Source organism: Limulus polyphemus, unplaced genomic scaffold (genome assembly GCF_000517525.1).
Source record: "Limulus polyphemus unplaced genomic scaffold, Limulus_polyphemus-2.1.2 Scaffold621, whole genome shotgun sequence".
NCBI classification, from domain to species: Eukaryota; Metazoa; Arthropoda; class Merostomata; order Xiphosura; family Limulidae; genus Limulus; species Limulus polyphemus.
The window spans coordinates 198,382-213,938 of NW_013666231.1; the positions used below are offsets into that span (position 1 = coordinate 198,382).

At 34.2% G+C, this 15,557-nt stretch overlaps 1 protein-coding gene across 1 annotated transcript in view; it reads left to right on the top strand.

Annotated features, from left to right (window-relative positions):
* The first annotated feature begins 182 nt into the window (after positions 1–182).
* The window catches only part of LOC106459518 (Ca(2+)/calmodulin-responsive adenylate cyclase-like), a 262,313-nt gene continuing 246,938 nt past the window's right edge, over positions 183–15,557 (top strand). The window contains exons 1-2 of the mRNA XM_022386021.1: positions 183–299; positions 785–1,384. Of these exons, the coding sequence (XP_022241729.1) occupies positions 797–1,384 (588 nt within the window). The 5' untranslated portion in view covers positions 183–299; positions 785–796. The remainder of the gene's footprint in view (positions 300–784; positions 1,385–15,557) is intronic.

Genomic DNA, 15,557 nt, shown 5'->3' on the forward strand with positions numbered 1-15,557 from the left:
CCCCTTCACAGAAGGTAATATTTAAAATATCACTTTCATAAAGACCCATATGCCCACAAGATGGCGCTGTCTATTGATAACATTACGTTACGCCACCTTGTTTTACAACCTATATAATTTTGTCGCAAACGCAAGGGTTGCACGTGCAGTTCGAAGGTGATCCTCAGAAAATGAGTAACGTTTACTGCACTTGAAATGATCAGCGCGCGCTTCACTTTGAGTAAAACTAATTAGTAGACACTGGAATCTACTCTGTACGTACTCTCGACCGCTTTAATCTTTACCGCTTGGACAATTCTGTAAGTTCAAAACGATGCAATTGCTTTTGTATTTTGTTGTTGTTGTTTTTCTGTTATGCAGTTTTATTGCAAAATCTATAACGGAATTTTGTGATAATAGCTTTGCCCTGTGATATAAAAGCTGGCTACATTTTCTTAGACTAACCCGCTCAAACCAGTTGTTCAGCTGTTGTATTTCAGTAGCATTATAACTCCTGAGCTTTTGATGTCACACATGCAACATCCCTTAGCGATAATAACTGAAAACTGGTTGCACACCAAAGTACAATCTTTAAAATCCTGATGACACATTGGAATATATGGTGTGAATGAAATCATTAATGTAAAACAGTTTTTTTAAAAAAAAGATAACTGACGATCATTACGCGAATAATAAAAAACACCAATACATCGAGTTTGGTGTACTTTGGTGACCTTGTATACTTGATAAACACTCACAAATTGTTACCTTAACGATATTTATTGGCAGTTGTTTTGTGTTTCAGTTTCTTCAGAACATGGATCAATCAGTAAAAGCAATTAATGCACACAGAAAAATGGTATTTTCCCGACTGGTGAACCGTAGAAGATTTGACAACGAAGAGTTAGAGTCCTTGTACCAGCGATACACCTTCAAGATCCAACAGTCCTCAATATTTAGTGTCCTGGCTCTGTTTATTTTCTTGACTGGAGTCTTAACCATTCTACACTTCGTCTATGTTAAAACTGCCACCGCTGCCAATCTGTATTTTCTGTTGCACTGTCTGTGTTTTGTCACACTTCTGACCTTCACCTGCACGAGATGGATTAAAGATTCATATCTTCTCGCTTTAAGCTACGTTATTTTATGTTTTTTCGTGACCTTCTGTATGGTCTCTCTACCTCTGGACCTTGGCACACGAGACACGTGGGGTAGAGGCTCTTGGGGTGCACGACATAGTGCGGCTGATGGGGTATGGGAGATACTTTATTGTTTATTCGTGTCTTATACTATGTTGCCTCTGAAAACAAGAATGTCAATGACTCTCGGGATCTTTCTACCAGTTATCCACACAGGCGTAGCGTCAAAGATGTCTCAAGAATTTCCCAGATTATTGATGCATCAGGTAAGCAAGTTCAAATATTTTGTCCATGGGTTAGAAAATATAATAAAGTACTATCAAACCGGATTTTGTTGTCGTGAATTTAGTGAATCGACATTTCTAACGCTTCTTCATTGTGTCACAGTTTTTATAGAGAGGTCGATATTTTTTGACAAAGCGACTGATCATGTGATTGAAGATTTAACTTACGAAGATACTTTAACACAAAGTGTGGTCTGAAACCATCCTTTATTTGCTAATATTCTAGATTGGTATATTTTCTCTCCATATCCCAATGACATTGTTCGATTGCATGTTGTGTAATTACCCTTACTTGACAAACACTGCATAGTATGCAAGATCTCTGTTGTAAACCCAGTTGGATTTTTTTCTCCGTATATGTATCTTAATTTTATTTGCAAAACTTTTAAAGACTACTACTTATACATCCTATGTGTCTGTATTTATTTTCAACTTTTAAGTAATAGATTTTGAAACGTGCGAACGACAGTTGGTTTTATCCTCTCCTCGATCCACAGGTAGGTGATATATGTATGACTGGGCACCTACCAAGAATAAATACGTATTTAAAATATAAAAAGGTTGATTATTACTAGCTTTTATCTAGATATATTTTGTATTTATGCTTTAAAATTCTTACTGTGTGATATTTGATTCATAATTTTAAAATATGTTTATGCGAAAGTAACAGGGAGTTATTTAAAAATCAACATAAAATACCGAGAGACATTTGAAGCGTGAAAACCACATAAAAATGCCACACGTCTTATTGTTTGTTTTCGGAAAATCACGCAAAACCACTTAAGGGCTATCTGTGTTAACCATGTCCAATTTTGAACTGATAGACTAGAAGGAAGGCAGGTAGTCAACAATATCCACCGTCAACTCTTGGCTATTCTAATCGAACAGAAGGATTTGACTGTCATTGTTATCGAACCCATGTGCCCAAAGTCATTATGAACGATTTGTTGTTTTCAACGGCTGAATGGGAAATCAGGAGCTCCATAACTTTTTAGCTTGAAGCTTCCAAGCTGAAAACTTCCCACCTAATTGTTTAATGAAATTTTAAAGAATTTTTTAATTTGTTATTCGAAAAAACAAACAAGAAAAAACAAACTCGATCATAAAAAACGTTCTATAGTCACAATAAATAAAATTTGCATTGAGAATAAGGCTTTATCCAGTATCAGAGAATCGTTAAAGAGAATATTTCTACACATACTAAGTGAAGCTCCTCCTGAGTTTATCAGATGGACCCCCGTCTGGGAACCACTTCTCTAAATAATGTTTGTTTGTAGTAAAGCACAAAGCTACACAATGAGCTATATGTGCTGTGACCACCACTGGTATAGAAAGTCGGTTATTAATGCTATAAGTCCACAGACTTGCCGCTGTGCCACAGGGGGGCCTGCAAATAATGTAAAAATGAATTTGATTTAAGTCTATTGTTGGTTAACGTTCTAATCGTAAAATTAAATCAAGATAGGAGTACTTTGAGTTCACTGTTTGATACAGTTGAACTATACTTCTAATTGTTAGATTCCGAAGATCTTAATAAAATATAAAAGGTTAATTTTTCAAAGTTTGTTTTGAATTTCGCGCAAAACTATACGAGGACTATCCGCGCTAGCTGTCACTAATTTATTAGTGAAAGACTAGAAGGAAGGGAGCTAGTCATCACCACCTACCACTAACTCTTAGGATACTATTTTACCAACGAACAGTAGGATTGACCATCACATTATAACGCCCCAACGGCTGAGAGGGCGATCATGTTTGGTAGGACGGCGATTCGAAATCGCGACCCGCAGATTGCGCGTCTAGCACTCTAACCACTAGTCCATGCCAAGCTATTTTTTAATAATATAAAGAATATCAATCAGCAACTCATCAGTTGAATTTGATTTATTTTATTGTATTCCCGCAGGCCTATTTTATATTATCCTACACTACAGCACAGGGCTGAAAGTTATTAAAGTCAAATCCGTCAGGAAAACTGGATATAACATGCTGGAAGAGTAATATTATATCAAAAGGTATGCATGCGACTTTAAAGTTTACACTTCTTTCGCATTACCGCTGACGTATGAGTATTTCTGTTCGTGGAACCTTGTGTACGAATTTTGATTAAATCTACTGAAGCAGTTAAAGTGTAAATGAAAGAAATGTGTATTCTGAAGATAAATCTAGTGAGGTAGTTAAGATGTAAATAAAAGAACTGTGTATTCTGAAGATAAATCTGGTGAGGTAGTTAACATGTAAATGAAAGAACTGTGTATTCAGAAGATAAATCTGGTGAAGTAGTTAAGATATAAATAAAAGAACTGTGTATTCTGAAGATAAATCTGGTGAGGTAGTTAACATGTAAATGAAAGAACTGTGTATTCAGAAGATAAATCTGGTGGGGTAGTTAAGATGTAAATAAAAGAACTGTGTATTCTGAAGATAAATCTGGTGAGGTAGTTAACATGTAAATGAAAGAACTGTGTATTCAGAAGATAAATCTGGTGGGGTAGTTAAGATGTAAATAAAAGAACTGTGTATTCTGATGATAAATCTGGTGAGGTAGTTAACATGTAAATGAAAGAACTGTGTATTCAGAAGATAAATTTGGTGAGGCAGTTAAGATGTAAATAAAAGAACTGTGTATTCTGAAGATAAACCTGGTGAGGTAGTTAAGATGTAAATGAAAGAACTGTGCATTCAGAAGATAAATCTGGTGAGGTAGTTAAGATATAAATAAAAGAAATGTGTATTCTGAAGATAAATCTAGTGGGGTAGTTAAGATGTAAATGAAAGAACTGTGTATTCAGAAGATAAATTTGGTGAAGTAGTTAAGATATAAATAAAAGAAATGTGTATTCTGAAGATAAATCTAGTGAGGTAGTTAAGATGTAAATAAGAGAACTGTGTATTCTGAATATAAATCTGGTGAGGTAGTTAAGATGTAAATGAAAGAACTGTGTATTCAGAAGATAAATCTAGTGAGGCAGTTAAGATGTAAATGAAAGAACTGTGCATTCAGAAGATAAATCTGGTGAGGTAGTTAAGGTGTAAATAAAAAAGCTGTGTATTCTGGGGATAAATCTCACGAAGTAGTTAAAGAACTGTGTATTCTGAAGATTGAGTTTTTCATCTGAACGAAGCAATGTACCAAAATGCAGCTGAACGTATGCGTATAAAACGAGGGAGAATTTTCTATAGAAACGTGTCGTGTTACCACTTGACACAAAGTCGTCTTCATTAAGAAACAGTAATTATAACGGAATACACTAATTAAATAAATTCAAATAACTTTAATATGAATTTTCACGTTTTCAAAACACCAAATAATTTCACAAAATAGCTATAGCTGCTCGAAAGGGTACATTTTTATATCTCCAAATATAAGTATTGTGTGATATGTCACAATTTAGAAGAAAACCAGTATTTATTAAACGAATTTAGCTTACAAAGGAGTAATTTTAGGTTAGTTGTATCATTTAATCTATGTTCTAATGTAACATGGTTAAAGCAGTGGCTAGTTTTTTTCTTACTTTATTGATGTCCCGGCATGGCCAGGTGGTTAGGGCGCTCGACTCGCAATCCACGAGTTGCGGGTTCGAATCTCCGTCCCACCAAACATGCTCGCCATTTCAGCCGTTGGGGCGTTGTAATGTGACGGTCAATCCCACTATTCGTTGGTAAAAGAGTAGCCCAAGAGATGGCGGTGGGTGGTGATGACTAGCTGCCTTCCCTCTAGTCTAAAACTGCTAAATTAGGGATGGCTAGCGCAGATAGCCCTCGTGTAGCTTTGCGCGAAATTTCAAACAAATCTTTATTGATATCTATACACGTTCTTCATGAAATAAGTGATACTTTCAAACATTATTCGGTTTAATGTAAACGTAACAAAAAAGCGTTGAAAGACGTTTGTTCATTTTTGTAACAATTGCTAATTCTCTAGAGAATTCTGGAAACCTCATTTTCGTGTGCGCGTCGTTTGATGTACAATGATGAAGAGTTAAGGCTTGACTTGTGGCTTGTTACATGGGAGTAGGCTACAGAAACGATAGTGTTTACCAGGACCCTAGGTATCGATCACGTTAAAAGCACATATTTTTATCCTGTGCGACATCACTGATTTTCGTCGTACGCTTTTTTATGTTTGAATATCGAAAATGCTCTGAAATAATGTATTTAAACGAGTGGAAAAAAAAGTAATTTTCTCTAGTAACACCCACTTACATACCAATACACACTACTGTGATGTCCACACCCTGTTTTAGATAATATTTAAATTCCACAACAATAGTCTTGTTTTATGATACCGAATAATAAAAAAGAAAGTTATATTAGCATTTAGTATTTCTTGTTTTGCATAACATTTTATATATCATCTTATCCATCGCTTCCATTAAGAACTGGATAACGTAGGAATATATTTGTTGCTATATTTGAAGTAGTTTACAGTTATGATAGTCACTTATACATTATAAAGCAAGTTAGTTATACAAAAGCAGTATGCCACTATAGCTTATTTGAAATATATACTATATACTACATCAGTTTTTTTTTTTGATTTCAACGTAATATTTACGTTCTGCATTATGTTCATCAGAAAATAATTATTTATACACACGTGCTTGCATAATAAAACATGTCCATTAAATATTACAGCCAACGTTTTCTTTACGAAGTAATTACTCTCTTTTTAGTAAAAACTGTAATACTTAAATGCTTTATATTTTATTTGGAAACATAAGATATTTCATTTTGCTCCACAAATATCGTAAATATATCCGTAGCTAATGAGTTATTTAATAAAATGTTCTAACCTTTCACTATAATGACTGACTTTCTCAGCAGTGCCAGTGTCCGAAATATATATCTGTTGAACATTTTCATTCTGGCTCATTACTGCCTGCTTATGCTTTTAAAAAACGTCATGATGTAACTCAAACAAGAATAGAAGAAGAAAACCGTTAAAGGAATGCCATTACCAAACTTGATTGTGTTCACGCATTTTGAGCCACGAACAAACAGGCGTTTGCACATAGAAAACAACAAAGACAGAACCTATAATCATCGGTTTTCTATCCGCGGGAACTCACTGTGTAAACATTATAGAAAGTAAATGTTAAAAACTACGTTTTACTGGAAGGATTGCACTAGACATACTCGGAAATTTTTATCACCACCATAACATAGATACATAAACAAATTAAGATTAATGTATAAAAGTATATCGTATACTATCATTTAGGCCTAAAAAGAGTAACTCATCAGCTAGCGCTAGAGCAGAGGTTGGCAAAAGTCTGTTTGAAATACTATAGTTGTATATAGTAACACCCAGTTTCACGGTGTTAAACTCCCAATCGCACTCTTTAGGCCTAAAAATACTGTAACAGCTCTTAGGTCTCAGAAGTTTTCATTCTTCGCCAGTTTAGGCTTTTGATACCATAAATTATTTTAAGTACTGCATACAAATATAATTTCAAACAGTTTTGACTGTCATCAAGGGCCCTACTAGTCACAGATAAGTTTTTTTTTGTTTGTTGTTAATCTCAAAGCTACACAGTGGCTTAGCCGTACTGTGCCCCCTGCGAGTATCGAAATCCTATTTTTAGCGTTATATACCCTCAAACTTACTTAAAGTTTCATCGATAGGATCCACACAGAACGTCATAATACTATATTATAATTTCTAACAAAATTCTCCCTAAACATCATTTTTAGAAATACCGATAACATAAATTGCTGTTGTAATCACCTCATTAAATCCATATATTATTATGTAGGCCCATATTTAGTACAAATACGTTAAAATACATATCCAGGAAAATATATATTTGCAAATATTCAGCAAAAATATGAGATTTATAACAAATGGTTTGAGTTCTGTTCATAATACGTAGGAGATGGTGAGGTAAGACGGCCACCTTAACTGTGAATGCAGTTTTCACCAATTAAGATAAATTTCGTGATGAAGCAAAAGGTTTTAAAATAAAACATATTTTGCTATAAACGCCATTTATATTTAAAACAAAGACTGGACATAGACTTTTTTTTATATTGAAAAAATGCACTTCTTGTGGTTGGGGTCCGTTTTATCTATAAGGATAAATAAAACTGATTCCAGGATGGGGTAAATTGACCTTCATCTAACTCAGTACAAATGCCACTTATTTAAGTCACTTGAGCATCACTTAAGAGCTCCAACCAGGAATCAGGAATGATGTGTGCCATGCGCAAGTTATCTAGGAAAATGGCGCAAATTCACATGAGAACTATTGTGGGGCAATGACGTACGTTGGTGCCGAAGCCTATAGTAGAAATATACGTTGTAGGTGTGAGATAAGACGGTCCCGCAGGGATGGGGAGTCGTACCATAAGCCACTCATCGAAAGCAATCAATCGCACGTTATGAAAAAACTCAGTGAACTTGAACTATGTTTCTTTACAGCATATTCGACTATCTATGCTTAATCATCGTTTTAAATTAACAAAATGAAAGTTCTTAGACAGAAGTTATTTAAAAACAAAAAATTAAGTCGCAATTTAATCATTCACATTTGCGTGTGTTCGGTTTGGTTTGATTTGAATTTCGCGAAAAGCTACACGAGGGCTGTCTGCGCTAGCCGTCCCTAATTTAGCAGTGTAAGACTAGAGGGAAGGCCGCTAGTCAGCACCACCCACCGCCAATTATTGGGCTACTCTTTTACCAACGAATAGTGGAATTGACCGTAACATTATAACGCTCCCACGGCTGAAAGGGCGAGCATGTTTAGTGTGACGGGGATTCGAACCCACGACCCTCAGATTGCGAATCGAGCTCCCTAACCACCTGGCCATGCCGGGCCGTCTGTTCGGTAGAGTGAGCAGTACTTGCATATATTTAACTCCGATGGAAACACCATAACTGATGATATAAGAGATGGCATTTTTATCGAAGGGGCCGTCTTACATCAATTTTTCCTATAGGATGAATTATATTGCTCGTATTCAACCAATTAGAAAAACTTCATTCGGAAGGGCTTACTACACGCTAGCTGAATTGTCTTTCAGGAATTATTGGCGTCGCATATATTTTCTATTCAAATTATGAACAATAAAGTGTCTCATATCTCTAAATTTTTTTCAGTGTACAAAATAATTTATTTTATATTGAACTGAACTTATATAGGATATATCTGGAAAAAAGAATACTGAAAATAATTTAACTACTGAGATATTCATCACGCGCGCAGTATTCCAGAATTATTTTCTCTATTTGTCGTCAGCGTTCGTCACGAGGGACGTTTCATATGATATCACACTATTTGCAGAAATACAGTTAACGTTTGCGTAAATTGCTATCGTAATCACCAGGTAGAACATAAATATCACTGCATAGGACTCGTACATTACTATACAATCAAAAATAACAGAAAACAAATCATTAGCAGTATAACTTTGATACTTCAGAACTTATAGAACAACAAACAGATTGAGCAATATAAAAATGTATACTAATTTAAAAAGTGTTTCTAACTCATTTTATCACGAAGCAGATTAAATTACAGAAGCTGGATCTAGAACATATAAAGAATAAAATCTGGTTATTAAATAAATAGGTTTAAAACTGATGTTAAAATGTGGATCTAGAACATATAAAGAATAAAATCTGGTTATTAAATGAATAGGTTTAAAACTGATGTTAAATGTTATACCGGCGTTCTTTGCTCAAAACCGTAACTTCTATTATGTTATTTTGACATTCACGTCACTGGATCCAAATTTGGCGACTTAAAAAATATTTTGATTAATCTGAAGCAATGTATACATATTTGTATACAATGTCCTGCTAAAAGTCTAAAACCAATATCTTAAACGGCCTGGTTATGGTGCTCGACTCTCAATCTGCGGGTTGCAGAGTCTAAACACATCGTCGAACATTCAATGCTCTTTTAGACATGTGGGGGGTTATAATGTAACGATCAATCCCCCTATTCGTGGGTAAAGAGTAGACTGAGAGTTGGCGGAGGGTGGTGTTGGTTAACTGCTTTCCCTTTAGTCTATCATTTCAAAATTAAAAACGGTTAACGCAAATAGTTCTCGAGTAGTTCTTCGCGAAATTCAAAAAAGCATATCTTCATTTAAGTTTAAGTACGGAACAATGGAAACTCTTAAAAACTAAAAAAAATTAATTCCTTAGGTTAGACATGTATGATGATTTCAAAAATTTTATTTCCATTTAAAACTTTCTAGCTTTTATCAAAAACAAACTTCAAATTTTTAAACATTTACAAATGGCATGAAAGTAAGGAAACATAGTTTTACATAAATGTTACACAGATTTAAGAAACAGATATTGTAAATATGTAGCAGAGTTGTAAATTATGCACATATTATGATGTGCAAGTGCCTTTTGGCAAAACTAGGCTTATCGCGCTACAAGGTTATCGATTCGTGCAATCGTTTGGTATATTGTCGTAATTATCTTTTGCAAAACAAGCAATTTTCTTTGTGGAAGCGGAAGTTGTCTGAGATGATTTACACCAAATTCATTAAAACTGTCCACCAAGCGTAATGTAGATTATGCTAGGATAAATTTATATTCTCAATTAATGCGTTGCATCACGATTTTTGTTAAGCACCGCATCTTATACACGATAAAAATTTGTTCCTGGTATCTGTTTAGTGAATCTATAAATACTTTGAAAATAGCAAGAAACAAAAAAAGAACCGTTTAATGTTGAAAATATGATAAAAGGTAACGCATTAAAAATAAGATAATTTAACAACTGGTGTATATTAAGATAAAAGGCCATCCCGGAAACAATATCACTTTGATTGAGTGATAAACCCGGTGCTTTGTTGGAAATTTCCAAATTAGACAGAAATTTCAAAAAGATCTTCACGTGTTAAAGAATTTTAAAAACATAACATGTGAAAGTAATCCAGCACTCTAACTGACCTGTATTACGTTGTTTTTTTCCTTTACCTCCAGGTTTCCTATTGGCCATTTGTTTGTTTGATGTTAAGCGCAGAGCTGCACAACGTAATTTGATATTCATTGTTTAAAATCATTTACCAATAGTTACGTTTTGTAATCTTTTGTTTCACGTAACAGTCTTTTCACAAGATAAACTTACTCGGAATATCGCTCGGGCTTTTCACTCTCGGATATATTAAAAAACTATGTTTGGACTAACTTGGTGTGGCAGTTTAAACTGAAAGACCAAAGTTGAAATTACTATAAGTAATAGTATTTTGAATTAAAACAAAAATACAAACAAATTTACCTTCGCTAAATAAAATATATAATAGTAAATTGATATAACAACCAAAAAATAAAAGTAATGTTATCTAATATTATCATGTTTAACATGCATAATTTACTGTCAAAGGGTTGTTTACGTTAGAGATAGTGAGTACTTTCATAAATAGTTTAAAATCATTGTTTATTTCCAGTTTTCATAATAAAAAAAAATTTAGTGGGTGAAACATGATTTACAGCACAACTTTGTTGCTTGTTTGTTGAATTTGGCGCAAAGCTATTCGAGGGTTATCTGCGCTAGCCGTCCCTAATTTTGAAGTGACAGGATAGAGGGTAGACAGTTAGTCTTAATCATCTACCGCCATCTGTTAGGCTACTCTTTTACCAACGAATAATGGAATTAGTCGTCACATTGTAACGACTCCACGGCTGAAAGAACGAGCATGTTCAGTGACGAGATTCGAACTCGAGACCCGGAGAAGTCCTAACCACTAGGTCATGCCAGGCCTAACAATTTTATTGAAAACAGTAAATAAATGCATTTACAAAGTTTACCGGATCTACTTCACTGCATGATAATACATGTTCTTTGCCTGGAGGCGAATCACCCAAACGATGTAGATTTACTTATACTGTAACGCAATGCTATTTAAACCGTTGTGATGACGATAAAGAATTTAGATATTTTAAAGCTTCTATATGAAGGAAGATTTAAAAGTTCATGGGAAGTCAAAGCGCTAACATAAAGGATTACAACATGCAGAAAACAATACTGGGGTAACAATAACAATATGGATAATAATAATAATAATACGAAACAAACCAAAATTATGCGAGAAACAGGGAAAACAAGAGGATCCAGATCTGCCATGATATTGGCATGCTCTAAGAATTCATGTCAATATGGTGAGAACTGATCTAATAAGATCCATTCTAGACTGTTATAATTTCCTAACTTTAAACCGTTAATAAAACAACCTTTGCCCGGATCAAACGAACATTGCTGTTCTCTTTGTATAATTTTATTAATATTGTTTTATCCAGCAGTACTGAATAATATGTATGCGTCAAGCGGTCTGTAGTGTTTAGGCTGGCCTTTCTTATTCAAACATTCACAAAAATAAGACAATTTGCTTAGCTTGCATGAGATAATTCAGGAATGATCGATCTGTTATTTGATAAGTCTTTGGCAGACATGTCGCAAATATCAATCTGATAGAAGATTTTTTTTTCATAATGTGCACGCAGATCATTTGGAAGGAATGATCTTAACTAACGTCAGATCTAGAACAGTCACTTGCTCTGCTATAACTTGTAGATGAAAGTCACTACAACTGGCAACGGAGGATGTTACCACAATGAATTAATGTTTAATTAAGCCTAATCAAAATACAATAAAAATGTTTAAATGTTCAAAAATAATAAAGACAAGAAACAAAGATATTTAACCAACCACTTAGTAAAGTCTAGCAAACAACTTGTTGGGGACTCAAAAATGTGGTGTGCAATGCTTCTTGGGAAGTTTATCCTGCATAGAAAAGAATTCGTGACGTGAGTGAAATCAAGAGATATTTATAATGTTAAAAATTCCCTTAGATGTTTATTTGTTTTTTATATTAACGCTAGCCCTTGCTAATTTTGAACTGATAGACTACAGGGAAGGCAGTTAGTTAACAGCACCCACTACCAAGTTCTGGGCTATTCAAGTCGAATAGTAGGACTTATAACGCACCACTGTCTCAAATTGCGGAGCGTGATTAATTTACGCTAAAAGTAGTCTAAGCATGGTCCCTTGGATTCACAGTCCGACAGGCTAACAACTAGATCACACCCTGCATATTTCCCATCGAAGTGTCTATAATATTACAACGAATCAGTTCCACATCTTTCACGTAAATGTAAAAGAAATGCGTAAAATTAGTTTTTATATTTTTTGTATATATTTTTATGAGAAACGTTAAAAGCTGTCGTAAAGGAAATTAATAATTAATGGGATTCCATAACTGGAGCTTTCTTAATGACAGTAAATTTTGCCGAACTTTTGTATAATTTTATCTTTTCTTTTACAAGAAAAGACGTGTTAGAAACAACATTTTATCCATCAGAAGTAACGTAGTTCAGAAACTCTGAAATGGTGATTTTTCGATAATAAAGTGTATTTGAAGCTTGAAATCAAATATGTAAATTCTTAAGAGCTTGAATACTGTAGAATTAAAACAAAACGAAAAATCTGAAGACGACGTCGTTAAGGTGTTTGTTCTTCGATCATTTGATAGGGGAAAATGTAAAATACCTATTTTCCAAACTGCCGATTATTTTGATCTAGATATACAAGCAGACCATTTAAATATTTTCGATCTGTGGTGTTCTCTAATACAACAAACCGAACATTTTTACCGTTTATCATTATAAAAATCAATTGAAAGGCCTTCTTTTTTTTTTGCAACTGACGATTAATTTAAGCTACATACATATGTTGTTACATACGTGAACTTTTAAATAGCTTGAAAAAGTGATGACGAATTATGTTCTCAACTGCAACTGTAAGTTACTGTTAAAACTGGGGCGAAGAACAATTGAAAAAACACCATACTGAGCGAGGAATCCCATTATTCATTGTTTTGTTAAATTGCTGTGTATGGATTTGATGGCAACTTGGAGAACTCTGTGATATATAATTGGGTTACCTCAACTATAAAGAACTCTGGGGGTGGTGTCATTGTGTAAGCCAATTGATCTGAAATCAGTCCACTGGTTCTAGTTAAGGGAGCCATGATAATACGCCTTATCATGCTAAATGCTGTGTTTAGCATTAATTTGAGAGAAATAACATCTAGATGTCTAAGTTGATTTCATTTGAACAACTCTTGGTGCTGTGGAGTGTGGGGTATAGAATACAGCCCTGATGTGTTGTGGAATCCAACTTTAAGAATAGAATACAATTCGAGGTGCTGTGGAGTCTAGCCTGAAGAATGGAATACAATCCTGAGGTGCCATGGAGTATCCCCAGAGGAATAGATACAACCCTGAGGTACTAGTGTATCGCCTACAGAATAAAATACAACCCTATGTGCTGTGAAGTATCGCCCTGGGAATAAAATACAAACCTGATGTACTGTAGAGTTCCGCTAGAGAAATATAATAGAATCCTGAGGTGTTCTTGAGTCTCGCCTGAGAAATGGAATAAATGGCTTTTAAAATCTCATTACTCTTAGAGCTCTTTGCAAGTGGAATAACGGTCTATTCCATCACACGAGTATCAACAGTTGTTGGCAAATGTAATAACGGAATCCAGGCTGCAATTAACGTCCAAGGTGGGTCACTCTATAAAGTGGAACTCGAGGGGTGAGGCGCAACAGCTCCCTTCTTAAGATTTGTTTTTTCAGTATTTTGATAACATAGTGCATACGTCGTAATGTCATATTTTTTTACATTCGTTCTTGAACAATTTTTTACATATTTAATAAGACCGGTATGTAATTCCCACTAATTGACCATTTTAATTATTACATTCTGCTGCTTGTAAACGTTAACTTGTCACAGTCAACTGGTTTCTATGAAGTGCAATAGTATTTGTTTTTTACGCATGACTCTTGTATTGTTCTATCAACTGCTGTGTAGCTTCATTTAACACGTATATACAGACATGTTTAATTTAAGGTTTTATGTGGGATTACAAGATCTTATATTTATTTCTCTAAGTACTACAGATTTAAAACCTGATGTAAAATTCTCACGTATATTTTCGTTATCGTATTAACTTCTTATGTAGTAATCCGTCACATATATACTTTCCAAATATACCCGGTGTTCAGTGTTTACTTTAATATACGATCACACAATCCTGCCTTTCCACATAAAATAAAATACCTTCAATACAATTTCAACTAGTTGGTTTATTTATATGGGATTAAAATTACAGGTTCAAGGAAAAAAGAAAAAAAAACACACGCAAATCACTCAAGCTTGTTGAAATGGCACTTACGAAAATAAATATTTTTTTATTTGCCATGAGCTGTAAGTGTATTGATGTAATCATAAAACCTTTTTGTTTATATTAGTTAATCTACGGATATTTCAGTAGCTTACGATCTGTTAAATAAAAAAAGTTTTTGTTATGATCCTGTAATCATTATACAGACCTAAATCAAATGTGAGAAGTATTTGTGGTATTAGTTTTACAAAATATTAGATTATATCAAGTACTAACACATATAGCATTATTTAGGTCTTGCATAAAAAGCCTTTTGTTAGTCATCTAAAAATTCTCAATTGTTTGTTTAGAAAGCTTAATATTTACATCACGCCACGATCTCAATATGTCGATGAATTCGGTTTGTTTGTAATTAAGCACAAAGTTACACAATGGGTTATATGTGCTCCGCCCACCACGGGTATCGAAACCCGGTTTTTAGCGTTGTAAGTCCGCAGATATACCGCTGTGCCACTGGGGGGGGGGGATATTGATGAAATTAAGAATAGTGAAACCTCTACTTATCACTTTTTCGTGATGATATCTCGTTGAAGATATTAGAAATATTGGTCAACCTAAGCAGACTTTATAAAATATTCGCATCAACATAAATAACACAGGCCTGCGACGGTTTTATTGTCTTGAAATTATTACACGTTCTGCAGTAATTCCTGTACGCTGAATCCGAAAATGATATCCATTTTTCTCCATCACATACAGATTTTTCACCAAACGTCATAACGTAATACCTAAAAGAAAAACCACAACACGTAGTTTTAAGACTAAAAGGCGTAGATTTCACAAAAAAATCAGGATGAATGAGGATGCATATTCGTTTGACATCAACGTTCTTCAGTTTGTTTGTATTTTGTTAGCAAATATAGTAATAAAAATGTTTCATTGTGGAAAACAAAACAATAATTTGATCTAAGTCAGAGTTATTTTTCTTTCTATTTGTAAAA